Here is a 12,853-nt window from a genome sequence, read left to right as displayed (position 1 = left end):
GAACCGGGGTGCGCACCAAAAGTGCTAGTGTGAAAGCCCCCTTAATGTAATGTTATCAATGGGCCTGGGCCCTGGACAATAAAATGATCTACATTTATCGGAAAAAAGAGAAACTTTTCAAACTTTGTTTTAGTGTTATTTATTTAGCCTATGTTTTATATCTAGAACAGGGGTGTTCATTACAACTTGGTTAGTTGATCTAGAATCTTGATGAAATATAAAAGATTTACTTTTTATTTCCTGACGTCTGTAACTGCGGTACAAACACTAACCGCCGTTTGATTGACAGGCGGTTAATGTTTGTACGCTTTACATGCGCATGTGCTCCGAGAACGCGAATGCGGGTTCGCGCCTAAATGATCAAATGCACTTTATAATTCCCCCAATACCCGACTTGGAGAGGATTTCATGTAAATGCAATCGTGTATGTATTAAGTGAACTTTTAAACAGTGGGATAAAAAGCGTAATTTGTATCTCAATTTTGGACTTGTAACCGAATTGAGCACTATGTAGACAATGTCATAAAGGTTATTAATCAAACAACAATAACAAGGAAACGACTGGCTGAATAACTTGAGTAGCTTTAAAATTATTAATATAATAGAATAAATCAGTGACATTTTTAATAATATTTTAAATATTTAATAATAGGCTACCGACCCCAGATTTAGAGTGTTAATTGGTATAATAAATTACCATGAAAGAGATGATAAAATATATAATTATGCTTGGCCTTTATAAAGATCAACATTTGTACAGCAATACATCAGGCAGAACATTGCCATCCCTGATTTGTATTACTTAAGAACACAAATGAAGATTTTTAGAAGAATATTTCAGCTCTGTAGGTCCATACAATGCAAGTAAATGGTGACCAGAACTTTGAAGCTCCAAAAAGCACATAAAAGTGGCATACAAGAAATATACAACTCAATATTTTAGTTATAAATTCTTCTCTCTTCCCAGTTGGTGGCGATAGGGATGAAGAAAGTTAATCGCCAAAAACACCAGAAGAACAATGTGAAATTTAAAGTGGAGATTCACTGAGCAGGGAGGACAATTAAAAGGAATTGAATATTGATTTGTTTCTCACCACATCTGTCATATCACTTCTGAAGACATTGATTAAACCACTGGAGTCACATGGATTAGACTACTTTTATGCTGATTTATGTGAATTTTTTTTTTTATGAGCTTCAATATTTTAGCACCAATTCACTTTCATTGTATGGACCAAAAGAGCTGAGATATTCTTCTAAAAAGCTTAATTTGTGTTCTGCAGAAGAATGTCATACACATCTGGGATGGCATGAGGATGAGTAAATGATGAGAGAATTTTTATTTTTGGGTGAATTCTTTTAAGCGTGGTGTAGCCCCTATACCAAACCACTTTTCCCATGCCTGTTCCATCACTATTCGGCAGGACATGATGTGCCAAGTGAACCTGCTTATTTAGCATTTCTCTGCATTACTTGTATTGTTTTGAACATGTTTTATGCACAACAATAATGCTCTTTCGGCATTAATTTAGACCCTACTCACAAACTGATTTTAATGTAATTGTTTCATACATTACGATTTAAAATGTAAATCAGTGTATTGAAAATAACTTTTTAATCTTCATTTCTGTTATCATGTCTCCCTATTATTTTTTTGGGACTTAGATTCATGTAGTGTTTATTAGGGATGGGCATTCATTAATCATTTGGTATTTGAATATCTAAACTTAAAAAAAATTATATTATTTAAATGAAGGTAATTAATGAGAAAGAGACGTAAAATTATTATTTTTTTTTTTAGTCATAAAGGTTCGTAACTATTAAAGAAAACAAAAGCAAGCTTCTATCATGTCCTGTGTTTTTAAAAAAAATATTTAAACAGGCAATACGTGAAAACAAAAAAAGAATAGAACGAAGGTATTTAAGGTCACGCAAAGTGAAGAAAAAGAAACCGCTAATGAAGTAGACTGATGCAGTTAACGTATAGGATGAGTATAAACACTCTGCAGATAATAGTTATCATGTTAACATTGTATCTCATTTAATGTTTTAGGGGATTACGTTGCTATGGGGATGCTGCTTTCTGACGAGCTGCACATATACAAGAGTAAAATGTACACCGCTTATCCAGTACATTTAAACAGGAACCCAGCTTTCTCCCAGTAAGCCACATTCTCACAATAACCCGCTTTTCTGGTGTCCATCTGAATGTACTGATAGAACCGTTTGCTCAACAAATGTGATCAACTTGTGTCCACACTCAACAGCGCCACCCAGTGCATTGTTATAACTGGCAGTTTTAGTTTGTGTGCTCAGGATTTAACATGCATCTCACTGTATATATGGCCAGCACAACTTTGCGAAATTCAAATAGTATTTTTACTATTCGTATAATTATTGCATAATGAATATTTGACTACTCGTGTACATCCCTAGTGTATATCAGGTGATTTATTTTAAAAGCTGGGATACAGTTCATTATAATGGGACATCCAAAAGCTACCCTTTTACTCTTACTTGTAGTTTTTTGACAGCTACTTTTAGTCTACTCATACAATTTTTTTTTTGGGAAGTAACAGTAGGCCTACTTCTACTTGAGAATGATTTTTCAGTACTCTTTCAACCCCTGTATGTAATCAAAAATGCTGATTGTAATCCATAGTGATTCTGTCACCAAGCATTTTTTCTTGCACTAAAATGACAAAGCGGATTCCCAAAAGTCTGTTTTTATTGAACGTTAATAGTCTGACATAATTTATTTACTCACTGAAAGCTGCATATGGACATACATGTTCTATAGCAAGCCACAAGGGGATACTCCATGAATCACAGACCTGGCTCGTTTGGAGCATTTTCTTTTTTTTTTTTTGGAACCTGGTGCTTTTTTTTTCCCTTGGTTCGTATAGACATATATGAGCATTGCACTCTGGTCCACACAATCGGTCTGAGACCACTTGGACCAAATGCAAATGTGCTGTGGAGCGGTTCGAATGTGGTGAGCATGCAATCTAACCCAAAGGACTAATGAACCAGACAATATCCCTATAAAAAAAACATGAACATACCTGATGGATCTGCAGAGAAGTAATCTGTAGGTCAGCTCGTCACTCTAATTCACAAAAAAAAAATGGACATTGAGTTTGGCGACTATATTACATATAGTTGCACATTTAAAATGTGAGTTATTTAATAATTACTGTGATAATTTAGCACAATTGCTTCTCTCTTGTGGAAAGTGGCAGAACAGACAGGGTAGGATAGCATCAGCAACTTTTTGACAAATAAAAATGGCTTCACACTTCAGTGTGTATATGTCCATGCATGAGAGAGTAAGAGCTCCGTGACCATGAGAACAGGTACTATTCAATACAGAAATAATGCAAAAGCAACTAATGACAGATCAAAATAACCACAACGGAAATTATATAACTTAAACTTATCAATGTGTCGGATAATGTATATTTGCAGTGCAACCTCTGATTGGAGTGTGCATTCTGAACCATGCGCTGACATTTTGCATAACCATGACTTAAACAATTCTTTAATATTTGTGCACATTGACACTTTTTTTTTCAAATATATAATTTTAACTGGTATATTGAGCTAAATCATCAAGATGAAGAAAAAGCAACATTGCAACTATTTGCCTGTTTCAGAACTAATCAAGCCAGCTACAGGTCTGAAAATGCCCTAAATCACATTACAATTGTTTATGCTCACGGGGTACTCCTGTTACAGTATTTCGGCAAGCTCCATGCGACATGGAATCAGAGAGAGTTGCTGAGAGTTGGTATATTTGTTACAAGTCCACAATTTTGAATCAGCATGTCATACCTCTGACTTAAGAGGACAAGATCTCTGCAAAACAGTCTGAAAGTGTAACACCCTCAGACAAAATCGAGTTGTTTGGAGTCTGCTAGTGTGGTGCCAGCTTTGTATGGGTGTTTTGCCATACATACTCTGGTCTTTAGCTACCCGGGCTGACACATATCTATAACAAATGGATCTACAAAATGCCCAGTAGGTGTCCAATTTTTCAAGATGTTTTATTTTTCATATATGATGCAACAAATCTAGAACAAGATTAATTACTTCCACACTGAAATTACATGAGACTCAACTGGCTGTCAAACACATGTCAAGCTACACATGACTTCTAAGCAACACATGTATTTTCTCAGAGACATTCTGAGGCTAAATAGATAAATCACAACATGATTTCAGTCATGCACCAAAATCACAATAGTCAAATCATACGTGTGTTACACTTGCTATAGTTTACTTCCAGGTAGCTTTTTCATCAAATAGCAATGTGAAATGTAAAACGCAGGAAGCACTGAAACATCAGCCCCATCTTGAGTAAGAAATAGTATGTATAAATGTATGTGTACACGCATCTGGTAATTAACCATTGTCTCACAGGAAATCTAAGTGATGTTATTTGTATGAATATAGTACACATTTGTCTTTTAATAAACAAAAACATATGCTGTGATGGTAAACTTAAATAGATATGAAATAATCATAAAAATATTTATGGAAGTGCAAAAAAGTGACACTTACATATTGCGGATCTTTAACGACCCTAAACACTTTTTGAAAGAAAAAAAAAATATGTTGTTGTTACATTATTGTGTAAGATGTTTGGGCACAACTCTTTAAAAATGAAAATTGGATGAGGTTCAGGGGGTGGGAGAAAGTCCTAATGTAGCCTATTGCCTCATAGATTTAAAACTGGTAAATTCAAGAGCAGAACTTGTCAAAACAGATTTTGTTTACATGCATGTCTCTCCATAGTAGCGCGTGTGGAATTGCCATTATCTTTTATGCTCTTCCTGACAGAGCTCCTGGTTAATGAGACACTTTCCTGTGTTTGAGACGGTCCACAAAAGGTGGACCATGGTGTTTTGAAACTAGTTGGGCCAAGGCCATGTAAAATAGCCTATTGTGAGCAGCCACGCTGTCACCACCAACCCGAATTTTATTTTCAGATAGGCCTACATCAAACAGGATTGTTTGTTATTAAGTTTAGAACTCTAAATGATTACCTATACACCTGCAATGTAGACGGCTTTGATTTCTCTCGCTCACTTGCAGTGTAGATAAGCGACATTCCAATTAATTCGGGTTTGTTATCTCCGCTTATCCGACACTGGGACAGTTGTATTCATTCATTCTGGAGCTGTTGCGCTGAGCGGAGCGTCTGGAGTTGCATACCACCTAATATGTAAACGGCCGTTGAGTTTTGACCGCGTCTCGTTGTTTTTCAAAGTCTCGTGCAGGAGCGGCGCGTTTTTTAGACGCCACGTCGGGTTTAAAAAGAACGTCCACTTTTAAACGCGCTTCCCGAGACACTTGCGTTCTGTTTTGTCTAGCTTTCTTTTTAGCGCAATAACGCGTTCGTATTGAACGGCCCCTAAATCATGCGTAAAACGCATACCAATGGATACGTATTCGACTCGTTCTGCAAATATCGGGGACACTCTGATTTATTGCTCCATAACGTTTTTGAAAGTATGTAACTGCTGTAGGAGAAACTCCGCCTTTAGGAAATATTTGATTATAGCTCTTGTGTGTTTTGTGTATTTGTTTTTTACTGTTCATGTGTCTACTCACAAAGACAAACGTCCCGACCACTGGACTGGTAGTGTGTTTTCTCAGAGTAAAACTAATCAGGAGCCTACTGATGGGGAGGCGAATGAATCTTTCATCCCAACGAGGTCTAATGTGGTGTATATTACGCTGAAGTCTAAGCGGCACAAGCCTGCCATCATCAGGGGTACAGTTCGACCCAAATTCCGGAGAAAGAAAGTTAAAGTGAGATACCAGGGCTCAAAGGATAGCAAACAGGACAAAGCAAACAAGTACGAGGGACTCAAAAATACAAACGACAATGAGAAATCATGGAAACGATTAGGATATTCTGAGCAATCATTTAATAAACTGGACCGTTTTATTGGCAGTGATTATTCGGCCATCAGGATATACAGTCAAAGAGCTCCTCCATGGTTTAGCAATGATGACATAGCGGCCATGCGCTTTCTTGCCGACAGTAAAATAACGCATTTAGAAGAAGTGACACCTCGGGGGCTTTCTTCATTAATTTTATTTAAAAGTGTAACAAATCGCACGGACGATACTGATGGGTGTCGCAAATGTCGCGGTGTTGTCAAACGACCCTTGGACATGAGCGAGGTTTTCGCCTATCATCTAGACAGGGTCTTGGGACTGAACAGATCTTTGCCAACAGTCAGCAGAAGATTCCACTCTCTTGGAGGTACTGTTATTTTATTTGCACGTATTGCAATTATTTAATCTCCATTAAAGGTGCATTCAGTATTTTTTTCCCCCCACTATTAAAAACGTTTTACTCCTTAAGAAATTATTAGTAATTTTGAAACACATGTATAATATCACGAGTACTCGCGTGAGATGAGGACTCTAATCATATCAGTAATCTTAAAAAAAAAAAAAAAAAAAATAGTAGGCCTATTCTACATGGGGCGGGGGCGCCCTCATTGGGGCTGGCATTTTAGAAAAGCATGACCAGCTGAATACTATAGCTACTCACTTAATCTCAGTAACCGTCTTTTTATTGGACACTTCATGCTTGGATTATGAATCATGGCTGATTGTGAATAGTAAATTTATACAATGACATCTTTAATGGTTTAATTGATTTTGAATGATGCTGCATCCACACAACTGGGTGTCACTGTAAATCCAAGATGACACAAGCAAAAAGTTACTGAGTGCACCTTTTAGTTAATAGAGAATAAGCATATGTAGACAAACATTGGCTCCAAAAGAATTTGGACATTTTAGGCACACTTAAAATATATCAATGTCATTGAATCAAACCAAGTGGCATTTACTCTATTGTAGGAATGATGTTTTGCCTGAGAATTGTGATTGTACTATATCATAAAAAGCAGTTTGTTAGGTTTTAAATGATTAAAGAGTAGATGTACAGTTCAAAGTAAAGACAATTTGTTCTTTATGGTTGTCAGTCTTCAGGAAATTTCAGTCCCAAGAGCCAAATTAACATTGGACCATGGTTAATGTGATGACTAAACTCACTTGTGGTTATTCTACTAAGACACCGTGTTAAACTGAAGGGAACTGACTGCATGCATACATTAATTTAAATGACCAGCGGACCAGTTTGTTTAAAGTAAATGCAAAAATAGCAAGTAAAGTGCAGTTCTGAACAAAAGGTCTAACGACATCATATTTGCAAATGCCACTTACTTTGATAATTTGGTATATCTAGCAATGCAATTTATGCATTTAGTGTAAGTGAACAAATACTTTGATTGTTTTATTTTTGCAGTATTAATTTCCAGTGTAATCACACGCTGCTTGCTATGGAGAAAGCTATATGGCTGACGTTGATGGTTATACCAAAATATCCATCTCGTTTCAGATGGTCATCCTTGTCCAGTTGTTTTGTGGGATCCTTCTATAAGCCCAGTAGTTGATGCAGATCAACCCTCTGCGAGATTGACCTGGGGCTCATACCAAGCCTCTCTCAAGTACAAGTGCTGGCATCGGGGCATCACCCCTAAACCAGAATGGAGCTGCACCAGCATACACCACCATGAATGGAGCAAGTTGGTAGTTTTTGATTTCCTGCTGCAGGTACTTTACCCCACGTTCATTAATTTCTTTCTTGTAAGCAACATTCTGTATATTCATGGGGAAGTAAATTATTATTATAGTTTGAACTTGGTAGGTAATCTAAACCATAGAGCAAAAGTTAGATGCCATTGTGTATCTTCACAGATTTATGAACGGCTAGATAGTAACTGCTGTGGGTTCAAGCCACGCCCAGAAGACACCTGTGTTAAGCTTGGTCATCATGAAGAATGTAGAGACAAGGACAACACAGAACTCGCCCATATATTCCACAGACGACATGACCCACACCACCTGGTTTTCTTTAACAACAAAGGTTACTTTGACCGGGATGAGGAAAATCTGGACTTCAAACTACTAGAGGGGATTAAAGAGTCAGTAAAACTAGTACAAACATACTTTTTTCACAAAGAATGTTAAAGTTGAGATATGATCACTTGATCTTTCATGATATTTAGTTGCAGATAATTTGATTGAATTACAAACCTCACAAGTTTCTGTTAAGAACAAGAGAGGATAATAACCAAAATGTTTATTAACTCCAACATTCAAATGCTGTTGGCAATAATGTTTAATAAAAAAAAAACATATTTTGAGTATCTTCATCTCTTGTTATTTCTTGACAACATGGTTACTGTAATTCAATCTAACAAAATGCACCCAAGTATTAGTTCCAGTGAGGCCACAAGTTTAGATTTTCAGTTAGCCAACACCACTGAAGACATAGGCAAACACATACGCAAATATTCTGGCACGTGCTATCTGAGCTAAGGGATTCTGCTGGCAATACTGCTAATGTGATACCTCTGGGAACTAGTTGCCATTTCAGTCTGTGGAAGTGCAATCTCTCTTGTGTCATAACATAAATCAGAAGAGCTGGATGTCCATTACTGTGTTTTGAATGCCATAGCTCGCACATTCTATGCATTATGGCTGTGTAAAGCCTGACCAATATGCCAGTGAGCATGACTTTGTGGTTTAAGGGGGTTGTGAAAACTATGTAAGCATTGGGCTGAGTTTTAGAATTATTTATTATTTATATTATTATTTCCTCATATTCCGTAATAATCAGTATTAAAGCTACGGTTCACCAAAGAAATTGTAATTATCTAATTTACTCAGCCTTATGTTATCTCAAACTCATATGACTTCTTTTTTTCTGTGGAACACATAAAAGATATTTTCAAGAAGAAAATTGTGTTTATCCATACAATGCACGACAATGAGGGCCTTGCAATCGAGCTTCTCTCATTATCGTGCCTAGGAGAGTTACATTTTGATTCTATTGCTTCAGAAGATATGGATTAAATCACTAAAGTCATATGGATTACCTTTATGCTGTCATTATGTCCTTTTTGGCTTTTGGAAGTTTTGGACCCCATTGACTTGCATTATATGGATATAAATCATATCTTCATGTGAGTTTAAGATGGCATAATGGTAAGTAAATGATGGGAATTATCGTTATTTTCTTTTTTTTTATGACTTTAATTTGATTGTATTATGATTGGAGAATATTTAAAAAATTATATTGCATAACAATATTATTTTCCCGTCCTCATTTCAGGCTACCAGATCAGTCTGTATCTGTGTTGAGATCTCAGCGTCTCAGAGAAAAGCTCCTGCAATCTTTGTTCCTAGACCAGCAGTACTGGGAGAGTCAGGGTGGTCGTCAAGGCATTGAAAAACTTATTGACGTTATTGAGAGAAGAGCCAAAGTCTTGCTTACTTACATCAATGCCCATGGGATTAAAGTGGTACCTTGATGACATTCTTGACAGATGAAGCTTCAGGTTACAAGATTTCTGTCTACACTGTAAGGCGACCCATCATCCTCTTGGTTCCCAAAGAATGCTGATGTTTTCATCTGTTTGCTATGCAAAGACCTGCTGAATTTAAATTCTGTCAGTCAAAATTGTCTGCACTTCACTACATTGTAAATTTGTAAGCACAAATTTGTAAGCACAAGTTGAATATACAGTAGGGCAAGAAAATGCAATCAAGTCCCACTGAATTTTTTATAAAAAATGTTTGTATAATTACATAAAGCATAGTGCTAACCTTACATGGTACACCTAAATGCTCTTGTAACGGGGGGTTAAAATGGGTTAAAATTTCGGCCGTTTGGGAGAGAGAAAAGGGACAGCGGCCATTCATCCGCGTCCAGGCGGCCGGCAGTGACTCCTCCGTCCTGGGTGGACGGCAGTGGTGAGGACTCCTCACTCCTGGGTTTCAGCACCAATGTAGCAGGGGGGGTTAAAATGGGAAAGTAGGAGACGGGAACCGGACGAACCATTCCAATAATATTGAATGAAAACTTAAAAACATAAACACACACATAGCAGCTGCATGTCCGCATCCGGCTTGTCTTTATTGCTCTCCTTGGCTGATTAGCACGATTGGGGCCTGGGCGTGTGCCCTCATGGCCTAGGCTCACCCTCCTCATCACAGCTCTACACAGAGTCCCCCACAAACCAAGACAATATTCACATGGTGACTGACAGGAAGAGAGTTCCTCAAATAATTCTGATTGTCTATACAATACAGTAGCAGTCAGATTATGTTTGCTGTCTACAGAGCAGTTGTCACTACAGTTCACAGAGATTGGTGTTGTTTTTCAGGACACCTGTACTTCAGAGACATGCTAGGAAACCTGTTTCTTGGATATGTGTCAGGTAGTAGGGACATTTTCACTGGTATACCTTTAATGTAAAAAATACAATAATCACTTACAACTACAACAGCTTTAATTCCAGTTTGTAATCAATGCAATATTTAGCCTCAATATTAAGTCACTCAGCAATTCTGCTTTTAAATATGATGTCTGCTATAATCGGTGTATCCATGTGTTTTGTCAGCTGCAATAGAGGTGTTTCGTTCTGACAGTTCCAGAGTACCACCAGTGTTAAATCACCCTGGTCATGTTGCACTTGTTTAAGATTTTTCTATCATGAAGATGGTAAATTAGAATTATTAATATAAATGGTTGTTTTCGGTATGCTCTCAGAAGTTTTTATTTTTTATATAATGTTATTTGCTTTTATAAATCAGACTGGAATAAACAATGTTCCAAATCAGTCCATTGCTAATTGTAGTGGTATTGAAATGTGTGACAAATATGTGGAGATGGAGGATGAAAGGAGTATAGTAAATGCTTTGCAGATTAAGGTTTGTGTGTGCTATCTGCAGTATTTTGCATTAAATTACTTGACTAGATTTGAGAAAGCATGTTAACCATATAAATACCACCTGGTCTCATAGAATCACGTAACTTTAGCTTAATTTTTACTAAATGATTTGTATGTGGCTTGTTATACATTTTGCAGCACTTTCCAGTTGAAATGAAGTCTACAGGCACTAGAAAAACAATGACTGTTATTCTCTTTTACACAAATCACAAGTAAAATGACAGATTATCAGTTCATAAACGCTTACTTTTCACCCTGTTCCACACACAATGCTATCTCGTGACATTTTCTATATTGCATAACATAAGGCGAAACCTACGTTTGCATTACATAACCAACTACATTCAAAAGCATTCAAGTGTGATCAAATTGAGTGGTAGCTCAACTGATAGAGTGTTGTTGCACTTGCAACCCGAAGGACTTCACTTGACACATGAGCACAAAGTGTCAATCATGTGGTTGCTTCAGCAATTCTGTTTTCCATGACATATTTGATTTTTATGACAATACTGGTTACATTAAAGGATTAGGGAGAGGGCTTGTTAACCTAAAACTCAATAGAGCATTAACCTCACCTGTTTAGGAGAAAGTCTAACTCACTTTTAGCACCACTCAGTGAGCATTTCACCTCAGAACTGCTGCAAAACCTGTAAGGAACCACGGAATGTAATTTTACAAAAATGTCACCACAGTCACAGTATTTTTAGGTTGTTAAATGTTCACAATTATCAAAGTATTAAATACTGTGAAAAGCACAGATGAGTCACTGACAATTAATATGGGTACAGTATTTCATTCTGTCCTGGAACCAGTATAGCGTGCCTGTTCAGTTGTCTAGTGAGTGCAGCTATACTTCTGTAGAGTGCATCTGAGTTCATCTGTCATGTTTCCTTCTTGGCTGGTCCACTCATTTGCATTTTGGTTTGCCAGCCAATTTCCAGTGCAGAAATTGACCCCTTTTGAAAGTGATAACGTCCCACAGAAAAACAGTATGCACACACAAGGGCTCTTTTTATGAGTGTGAAATGACTTAATGTTTGGCTGCACTCTCCTTGCGTGGGCTTGCTGTGTCTTGCCACACTCCTTTTCCAGGCAAAATCAGGTCATTCAGAAAGTCAAATTGCTACTTCTCTTCTGGATGATGAGAAACACTTCAAGAAAAACACTGAAATGCACATGTTTATCATGCTGACTAATGAAAACTAATTTTCCATACTGCAGTTGCTGTCTCAAATCAACTTTATAGCATGTTTAACCTAAAAAGATTTGAACTCTGTCTGCTAAATAAATGTATATGTTCTTTTATACAAAATCATAGATATTTCCTTTACTGTAAACAAAAAGCAATGCTGTTGGCATCATTTCATGTGTAGTTCTCCCTGGTGTATAGGGAAAAGATTTTGCTCATGGCCTAATTTTTGTGAAGTGCAATGACATTCCTATGAGTTGACACTTTGATTCCAATCGAATCACTGTCTGTTTCTTCAGCCTGATTAAACAATCTAAAACATGTCTGTTTTTACTGGTAACATACATCAAGACCACACATCTTGGCATCAATGTATAGTTTATAGCACTTTACCCCCTTTTTTAATCCATTGTACTTCCTTTCTAAGTATCTGGTTTGATTTTCTGGACATTTTGCATCCCAACAAGGGGCATTTATATCAGTATACGTGCTAAAACACTACCACCATTTTCCCTCTATCAAAGTAGTAATTCTTCTCTATTTCTGTCTTTCTCTGCCTAACATAGCTTGTTACCTTTTATTTCTCCCCCTTTCTCCCAATTTGGAATGCCCAATTCCCACTACTCAGTAGGTCCTTGTGGTGGCATGGCTACTCACCTCAATTCGGGTGGCAGAGGACAAGAACTACAGATCTGAGATATTATTTAAAAAATTTCAATTTGTGTTCAGCAGATAAAAGAAAATCATACACATCTGGAATGACATGATGGTGATTCATAGGTTTATTCTCCAGAGAAGTGTAACACTGTTGCTTTCTTAGCGCTATCAAATTATATAT

General features: G+C 37.0%; 2 protein-coding genes across 3 annotated transcripts in view; one reads left to right on the top strand and one right to left on the bottom strand.

Annotated features, from left to right (window-relative positions):
- LOC127663287 (alcohol dehydrogenase class-3-like) overlaps positions 1-12,325 on the bottom strand; it is a 29,560-nt gene extending 17,235 nt beyond the window's left edge. Inside the window, exons 1-2 of one of the 2 annotated variants that reach the window (XM_052154795.1) lie at positions 11,402-12,325; positions 3,066-3,109 (exon numbers count right to left, since the gene is read on the bottom strand). The gene's annotated coding sequence lies outside the window, so the exon portion shown is untranslated. Of the gene's footprint in view, positions 1-3,065; positions 3,110-11,401 lie in introns of those variants that run through there. The other variant, XM_052154797.1, reaches the window with a different exon arrangement.
- On the top strand, positions 4,964-11,418 carry gask1b (golgi associated kinase 1B). The gene is made up of 4 exons (XM_052154792.1): positions 4,964-6,277; positions 7,427-7,641; positions 7,786-8,012; positions 9,206-11,418. Exons 1-4 carry the CDS (start codon positions 5,443-5,445, stop codon positions 9,402-9,404), a joined length of 1,476 nt encoding a protein of 491 aa, XP_052010752.1. The 5' UTR covers positions 4,964-5,442; the 3' UTR covers positions 9,405-11,418.
- Positions 12,326-12,853: the final 528 nt, after the last annotated feature.

The sequence above is a fragment of the Xyrauchen texanus genome, chromosome 23 (genome assembly GCF_025860055.1).
Source record: "Xyrauchen texanus isolate HMW12.3.18 chromosome 23, RBS_HiC_50CHRs, whole genome shotgun sequence".
Classification (NCBI taxonomy): domain Eukaryota; kingdom Metazoa; phylum Chordata; class Actinopteri; order Cypriniformes; family Catostomidae; genus Xyrauchen; species Xyrauchen texanus.
This window is presented reverse-complemented; position numbering and strand designations above follow the sequence as displayed.